This window comes from Eutrigla gurnardus (assembly GCF_963514095.1).
Source record: "Eutrigla gurnardus genome assembly, chromosome: 3".
Classification (NCBI taxonomy): domain Eukaryota; kingdom Metazoa; phylum Chordata; class Actinopteri; order Perciformes; family Triglidae; genus Eutrigla; species Eutrigla gurnardus.
The window spans coordinates 28,345,818-28,355,043 of NC_139917.1; the positions used below are offsets into that span (position 1 = coordinate 28,345,818).

The 9,226-nt window shown below is 42.0% G+C and overlaps 1 protein-coding gene across 4 annotated transcripts in view; it reads right to left on the bottom strand.

Moving 5' to 3' along the window:
- Positions 1-57: 57 nt before the first annotated feature.
- Positions 58-9,226, bottom strand: part of radil (Ras association and DIL domains) — an 18,820-nt gene continuing 9,651 nt past the window's right edge. For 3 of the 4 annotated variants that reach the window (XM_084004535.1, XM_084004532.1, XM_084004533.1), the window contains 7 exons: positions 6,645-6,817; positions 6,347-6,497; positions 5,722-5,948; positions 4,932-5,253; positions 4,109-4,248; positions 1,998-2,137; positions 58-1,781 (listed from right to left, as the gene is read on the bottom strand). In XM_084004535.1, coding sequence (XP_083860661.1) covers positions 1,682-1,781; positions 1,998-2,137; positions 4,109-4,248; positions 4,932-5,253; positions 5,722-5,948; positions 6,347-6,497; positions 6,645-6,817 — 1,253 coding nt within the window. In that variant the 3' untranslated portion in view covers positions 58-1,681. The remainder of the gene's footprint in view (positions 1,782-1,997; positions 2,138-4,108; positions 4,249-4,931; positions 5,254-5,721; positions 5,949-6,346; positions 6,498-6,644; positions 6,818-9,226) is intronic. The other variant, XM_084004534.1, reaches the window with a different exon arrangement.

Sequence of the window (9,226 nt, forward strand, 5' to 3'; positions counted from 1 at the left end):
TTACGTTGTGTCTCCTTATGTGACCAGGTGATGTTGGGTTGCTCAGCAGACAAATGCAAGTATCCAACAATCTTTATTCTTAAGTACCATCATTTTTACATCCGTATAAATAATGAACAGAGGAATAGACATGCATGAGGTCGATGTCACACGAACCTTAAAACGCACAAAAATAAAACTGTTACTGCAAAGAAATTCACAGAATCAAAAGTGGAGAGTAAAATAACACTTAATGAGGAGGGAAAAAATAAAATGTTCAATTTCAACCATTGTATAAATCATTAGAATTACAGGGAAAGCAAACCGTATAGCAGTAATGCCAATTGAATGTCAGCGTTAGTGCTAGAACTTTGAGTCAATTAGTTTTGGTTGTTTCTCGGGTAAAAATATTGACGAGTTCAACGTCTTCATATATTGCATGTGGGTTTGATTCTTGTCTTTTCTGGATCACTATTCCTGATATAGTGATCCAGAGGAGCTCCACACGGAGGTCAGGACAGAAGGCCAGGCAGCATAGAACTGACTCATGTTTTTTCTGTACTCACCCAAGCTGTGAATTAAGGACTTCATGAAAGGTGACCCTGTTGTTGTTCTTGCTGTATGTCCTTTTAAAAAGGGCCAGTGCAGCCAAATCACATGAAAACATGGTATCTGAACCATGCAGGTTGTTTGTTTTGCTTGGCTAGGTTTTAAGACATCCCCAATACTGTGTTACTGAGATACTGAGTACTTTAATTCATATTTAGAGACAAAATCCACACAACCCAAAACTAGATTTCTTATTCCAAAAATGTGTTTAGTTCCCAAAATGCAGTTTCTTTTTCAAACGTCCAAACAATATGTGACCAAGTGTTAAATATTTACAAACTCCTATTTATAAACGGATACATGGAGCATATATTAACAACACAAGTGTGCATCATTAACTCTGGAGTGAAGCATGTTGTCTCGATGATCCAGTTATTATTAAACAGCTGCACATCCCCTGTGCATGTCGAGCCTCATCTATTTATTGAAGAGGTATAAAGTCCAGTAATGAGGTTAAATGTGAAATGGACGAGCCGGGCTGTATGTCTACAGTCTCCATTACAAAAGTCAACATTCATACACAGGTGTGTAGTCTGTTGAGCAGACAGTGATAGTGCTTTGGGAGTTGCTAAGAAACGATTATAAAACATTCCCATCTGAACGCATCGTGTAAAACATCCGGCGTTCACAGACGCCGTCCTATCGTTTGTCTCTTTAGAATCGTACATTTTCAGATCGTGTCCAACAGTTTCAGAGTCCTTTTTGTCCGAGAGCCGGGTATCTATTCTACCATGCTACTTAATGTCTGAATGACTAATACAAACTTTTCTAAAATACAGGTGGAAAAGGTTCAATATGCTGACTGAAGAGAAATTAAACGCCTACACTACTGTGCTTTGACCACATCAGACTGCATACTGGCTGGTTAGACTCCCCCTGCCCATATTTCCTTCCATGTTGCCGTGGGTTACGGATTCTGTCCGTCACAGAGCCTCACCTCCAGTTTGATTGCTTGGTGCTGGGGCGAGGTTTCACATTCATATTTCATGCTGCGTATGTACGCTCGGGTACGTCTATGTTCACCGCTGCCCGTGTCAATCGTCGCCCGCTGTCCCACCGCACCGGTCACGCGTGGTTGGTTGGTAAGAGGTGGTCAGCAGGAGGAGGCACTGATCTTGTCTGAGACGTCGGGGTCAGACTTGGCGACCAGGAAACGAAGGCGACCTCCTCCCAGACGAATCAGATCCACGGCGCTGCAAGGAGGAAGCAGAGAAAGAAAGAAGAGTCCAGTTACGTGAAGCTCAGCAGAGACAGAGTAAGGATCAATCAAAGCAATCAATAGGCCGGGGCAGCTAACAGCCATGGGTGTGGCTAACATCACTTTCTCATCGAAGTTAATATCACTCAGCAGTGTTATTAATCTCCTCCAGCCCGTTGTCTTGGTCACAAACACAAAGCGTCCTCTGTACCTCTGGTAGTCTGCTCCGATCAGGCTGGTCCCGTTCACGGCCAGGATGCGGTCTCCGATCCTCAGTCTGCCGTCGGAGGCAGCCGGTCCGTCGGGGATCAGAGTCCGGATGTAAATGCCGGGAGCGTTGAGAGGGGTATGCTGCATGTACAGTAGGAATTAGCAATGACATACAACAGGAAATAACTAAATCCTCACAGATTTCAAACCGTCTCTTTTGCTTAAAAATACTTTTTTCATAACTTTTTTTAAAATTCTATACAACTTTTTTCATAAATGTTTCCTAAATTCTGTACAACAAATTTTTTTCCGGAATTCTGTACTATGACTTTTTTCATACATTTTTTCCAAAATTCTATACTACAACTTTTTCATACATTTTTCCGAAATTCTGTACAACTTTTTTTTCCGGTATTCTGTACTATGACTTTTTTTATACATTTTTCCGAAATTCTATACTACAACTTTTTTTTCGGAATTCTGTACTATGACTTTTCACAACTATTTTCGACATGCTATGACTTTTTCCGTAATTCTATACTATGACTTTTTTCATAAATTTTTCTGAAATTCTATACAACTTTTTTTTTCCGAAATTCTATACTACAACTTTTTCATACATTTTTCCGAAATTCTATACTACAACTTTTTTCCCGGTATTCTGTACTATGACTTTTTTTTATACATTTTTCCGAAATTCTATACTATGACTTTTTTCATAACTTTTTCCGAAATTCTATACTATGACTTTTTTCTGAAATTCTATACAACTTTTTTTTTTCGAAATTCTATACTACAACTTTTTCATAAATTTTTCCGAAATTCTATACTACAACTTTTTTTTCCGAAATTCTATACTATGACTTTTTTTTATACATTTTTCCGAAATTCTATACTACAACTTTTTCATACATTTTTCCGAAATTCTATACTACAACTTTTTCATACATTTTTCCGAAACTCTATACTACAACTTTTTTCCCGGTATTCTGTACTATGACTTTTTTTTATAAATTTTTCCGAAATTCTATACTATGACTTTTTTCATAACTTTTTCCGAAATTCTATACTATGACTTTTTTCATACATTTTTCTGAAATTCTATACAACTTTTTTTTTTTCGAAATTCTATACTACAACTTTGTCATACATTTTTCCGAAATTCTATACTACAACTTTTTTCCCGGTATTCTGTACTATGACTTTTTTCTATACATTTTTCCGAAATTCTATACTACAACTTTTTTTTCCGAAATTCTATACTGACTTTTTTCATAACTTTTTCCGAAATTCTATACTGACTTTTTTCATACATTTTTCTGAAATTCTATACAACTTTTGTGTACTATGACTTTTTTCATAAATTTTTCCGAAATTCTATACTACAACTTTTTTTTCGGAATTCTGTACTATGACTTTTCACAACTATTTTCGACATGCTATGACTTTTTCCGAAATTCTATACTGACTTTTTTCATACATTTTTCTGAAATTCTATACAACTTTTGTGTACTATGACTTTTTTCATAAATTTTTCCGAAATTCTATACTACAACTTTTTTTTCGGAATTCTGTACTATGACTTTTCACAACTATTTTCGACATGCTATGACTTTTTCCGAAATTCTATACTATGACTTTTTTCATAAATTTTTCTGAAATTCTATACAACTTTTTTTTTTTCGAAATTCTATACTACAACTTTTTCATACTTTTTTCCGAAATTCTGTACAACTTTTTTTTCCGGAATTCTGTACTATGACTTTTTTCACAACTTTTTTCGACATGCTATGACTTTTTTCGAAATTCTATACTAAGACTTTTTTCATAACTTTTTCCGAAATTCTATACTACAACTTTTTTTTCAGAATTCTGTACTATGACTTTTTTCACAACTTTTTTCAACATGCTATGACTTTTTCCGAAATTCTATACTATGACTTTTTTCATAACTTTTTCCGAAATTCTATACTATGACTTTTTTCAAAATTCTATACTATGACTTTTTCAGAACTTTTCGACATGCTTTACTATGACTTTTGTATGACTTTTTTTCGCCCTACCTAGGTAAGGTAAAATGTGAAATCTGTTTTTAAACGTCCGTCTACTCACCAGTCCGTCTATGAGTCCCATGCCCAGTCCATAGGGTCCTTTGTCCAGTTCCACTACAAACACCACACACAAGTCATCAGGAAGGGAAGGGGCGCCAGGGGAGGATACAGGGAAAGGAAACTCACACCCACTAATACACCCTGCAGAGGACACGGACACCCAAATACACAAAAAACACACACACAACACACACACACATACAGGGTCTTGCTATGGGGTTGGACAAACATGAGCAGTCTTGCTGTCCAGAAGACACACACAGACTAGACGTGATGCCACATTAATCAGTACAGTACATACATGCTACAGAGCTACTCTGACACACAAACGTGCTTCTGATGAGCGCCTGCAGATGTCACTACAGTGTAAAAAACTTCACAGGACAGATACTGCGGTCATGTGAGGTACAGAGCTGAGGACCAATGAGCCAGAAGTGCAAATGTTAGAGCTTGCATTCATTGCTATGACTTATATTCATTCAGTCACGGTCACCTGACATCAACATTATTCCAATATACAGATTTCAAATTTGGTCAAAAAAGATAGCACTGGTAACCTTTGTTTTTCATGAACAAGGGTTTCTCCGTTGGATCGGTGCATTCCTGATGTTGTGTATAATGAACTGAAAGGATTTAAACGGCACATTTGGAATGGCAAAAATAACAGAAACATTATACGATATGTGATTTAGTAATAGCGCTATGAAAAAATACTGCTTATGTTAAGCTTAGTGTTCAGGCTGTGGTCATGAAATGTGATGGTTCTGTACTCCCGTATGTGTTCCTGTTATTTTTGCCCTCCTCCTGTATATTAAAGAGCCTACCCTCCAGTCCGTTGGCGATGAGTCCGTTGGTCTTTTTACACTCTGTCCTGCTGGTGCAGCCGTTAGTCTGGGTGTTTGGGCCGATGACATGCCCCCCTCCTCCTCCTTCCGGGTACAGCGGGGTGTTGGGAGGGGTCAAGAGGCAGGACGGGTCTGGATTTGCGGTTCGACTGTGGTGGATGGTGCCGTTCCTTCTGAGGCTGTGTGTGTGTGATTGGCCTGGGGGTCTGTCCCGTCCTCTCTCCTCCCCGGTCTCAGCTGTCACCTCGTCACCAGGACCCCCAGAACGGGGACTGCTGTGAGCCGGAGCCAACAACTCCCTCTGTGACGGGTTTGGACAGGAAGACTTCAGAGGACAGTATGAGGTCTCAAATGAGGAAATAGAACATTTCTCTTGTGAAAAAGCTTTCCTGTTGCAGAGCACAAAAAGCTTTGTTCCTTGATAACAGTTCGTATGACGATGACGAAGGAGACAAATTCACCATTTGACGTATTTGTGAACGTATATGTGTACACATGAGGGTGCAGTAACACTAGGGATTATGGTCTAGTCAGCCGTTTCCACTAATTAGACAGCCTAAAGACTAATCAGATTAACCATGATTTAACCATGTCTAGGTTTCTGTGTGAGTGTGTGTGTGTGTGTGTGTGTGTGGGGTCGGCTGGAGTAGAGGGTTTTTGTCTTTCATTTATGGGATTATGAGGAACTCCTCGACAACCACAGCTGCCGAGGCACATGGCCTGGATTACTGCTAGGTGTGTGTGTGTGTGTGTGTGTGTGTTTTCTAACCTGAACGTCGGGCCAGTCGGCCGTGTTGGTCCCGTTGGAGTGTGTGTGCACACTGGGGGTGTTGGTGTGTGTCTGCGTCTTGGTGCGGAGCCCCCACAGGTAGTGGCGGACGTACAGCAGCTGCCTGTAGATGCTGTCCTCCACACACTCGCTGTCCAGGTCCACTCTGAAGCCGGCGCTGGGCAGCACGATGGGAGGGTGGTTCTCGAAGCTCTCCAGGAGGTCCACTAGAGACACACACACACACACACACACACACACACACTGATGTTAACTCACCTGTTTAAAGGCCTGAACCAGCTGACTGCTGTCCAGCCGGTCACTGTGGCTGTTTTACTTGATACCAAGTATATTCTAATGCTAATACTTTAGTATTTTTACTGAAGTATCAAATAGTATTTTTTTAAAGTAAAAGAGTACTTCTACACTGTGGACATTGTTACTTTTATTAGTAGAGTATCTGGGTACGACTTCCTCCTCTGGTGGCTGATATGTATAAATGAATTCACTTGCATTGTTAATGAAATATCTAAAATACATCTACCCTTTTTCCTTAATTCATAATGTAAGAAGACTTGTTTTGATAGGTTTATCTGCTGGACACGAGACAAAAGTCCACCTCCACCTGTTCTGTAGATGTAGGCCTCGTCCTCGCTGCTCGGCTGCCATGTTGGGACCGGGCCCATCTCCGCCGTGAGCTGGTACTGGGTGAGAATCCGGTGCAGCTGGACGGGCTTCAGAGACGGATGCTCACTGGACAATGACCGCCAACTCAACTGCAGACAGAGCAGAAACAAATCAGAGGTCCGGGCAGCAGCCAATCAGGACGTGCTATGATGAGCAGCTGATCCTGGAGAAACCTTCTCCAACATCTCATCAGTCAATGATCGGAGACTCAGTCAGTCCCGTGTGAGCTGGTGTACCTGTGTGAGCTGCTGGGGGGGCGTGGCCAGTATGGACACGGTGCTGTTGAGTTTGGTGAAGAATTTGTCGGCCAGGTGTCCCAGACCGGACCTGCTGGCCCACTCCATCACCATCCGCAGACACGCCTGGATCTGCAGCACCTTGGAGCGCTGGAACCAGCCCCGAGATGGACCTGCACACACACACACGCACACACACAGAGACACACACACACGCACACACACAGACACACACACACACACACACAGAGACACACGCGCAGAGACACACACACACAGAGACACACACACACACACACACACACACACAGAGACACACGCGCAGAGACACACACACAGAGACACACACACACACACAGACACACACACACACACAGAGACACACACACACACACACAGACACACACACACACACAGAGACACACGTCGACACACACACACACACACACACGTCGACACACACACAGAGACACACGTCGACACACACACACACAGACACACACACACATACACACACATATATATAACATAAGTGATTTTTTAAGATATACTATTCTATAACATGTTCATGGCACACTTTTACTTATTTATGACATCAAATCACACGTTTATGGAATATTATGCAATTTTAATGCACACACACACACACACACACACACACACACACACACACACACACACACACACACACACACACACACACACACACACACACACACACACACACACACACACACACACACCACAGTGATAGATAGATTTCTATTCTTGGGTGTCTGAGAGGATGACGGACACACGAATGAGCCTGTGTGTGTTTCATGTGTACGACATTTTTAGGGAAGTTGATAGTGGAGTCGATGAAACCAGCGAGAGCCGCCTGCTCCTTGCAGAATACAAAACGACAACAAGCCTTCCCTCCATGTCATCCTCTCTTTCTCCGCGTCACATCAAACAACTACAGCGGGAGATACGTTGATATCTGGACTGTGTCAGGAGGACGGCGTCCCTGAGTTTGGCAATCTGTCGTTCCATGACCACACTGCAGCTATAATTCTGTTTAAGCTTTCTGAAATCCCCCCAATGTGAGCTCAGGCCTCTGCTGGGGTTCAGGACAAACATGACAAACAACTGGACTAACGACACCCGTCTACAGATACCACCATATTTATCAGTACCTTTTTATAGTAATCAGGGAATATAAAAGCATTAATCTCACACAGAGAAATACTTTCCATCTGCAAGAAGACACAAATAGTCCAAAACACAATATATAAAAGTACACGGTCCTGATACACTACATATATATGAGCTCTATCCCACCTCCTCATACCTGAACAATAACTGTCTTTTACTTCCAGAAGGGCTGCATGGATTATTTAATTATTATGCTATCAACTATTTTCTAGATTAACCGAATGAAACGTTTGTACCATAAAATGTCAGAAAATAGTAGAAAACGATACGATTTCCTTCCTTTGTTTGACCAACGGTGGGACAAAAGAAAGATATTCCAGTGCAATGATGCATAAGATCAAGCAGGAAGTTATCTTTTTTAATAGCTAGAACATTTGGTGTGTTTGCTTACAAAATGTCTAAACGATGAATCAAATAATCTTCATGTGTAGTTACATCAGAGGTCGAATTCATTCTGACAGGACCTGTTTTTTATGTTTTTAATATAATCAGTGGAGAAGGAATTATATACAACACACACACACACACACACACACACACACACACACACACACACACACACACACACACACACACACACACACACACACACACACACACACACACACACACACACACACACCCCTCTGTAATAGGATTATGTCTAGGCATACAGTAATCTAAGGGTGAGGCATCGTAAACGGACGAGACATCACTTAACCTCTTCCAAATGTGTCATAATACTTCACAGCGGCTGCTTTCCAAACACACACTCACCTTTAAACACACATCAGCCATCGTGCACCCTCACACAAACCGTCACAAACGCACAAACACACAAACCGTCACAAACGCACAAACACACAAAACCAAAGACCGAAGCAGAGCGTCTGCACAACACCTCTGCTCTGAGTCGCCATCGCATCCAGCGAACACAGAGGGGGGAGCGTTGCAGAGCGCCCGGTGCAAACGTCAGCGTTTACCTGCCACAAACTCACTTCACGGTTACCATGGAGACCACCAGTGAGAACTATCAATGAGCGACGAAGAGGGGAGCGGAGGGGGGGGAGGAAGCCAGACGGACGGAGAGAGGGAGGTGGAGATGAGGAGGGGCCTCTGCATGAATATGAAGGTATTTCTCCTTCTCCCTTTGCCAGACATGTCTCCTGTCTCCACCGGCTAATGAAGACACATGTGTGTGTGTGTGTGTGTGAGTGTGTGTGTGTGTGTGTGTGTAGATGCAGAGGGAGGAGGTGGAGGATGATAGGTGGTCAGACGAATGGATACAGCTGGGGGTAAATGACTAGTTTCTGTATTTAGACAAGGTAGTAGACTATTAAGCAAGGTCACCACAACAGCTGAGCGGCCGTCCAGCCTTGTACCCTTCACTCTGACCTTTTCTCCTCTTC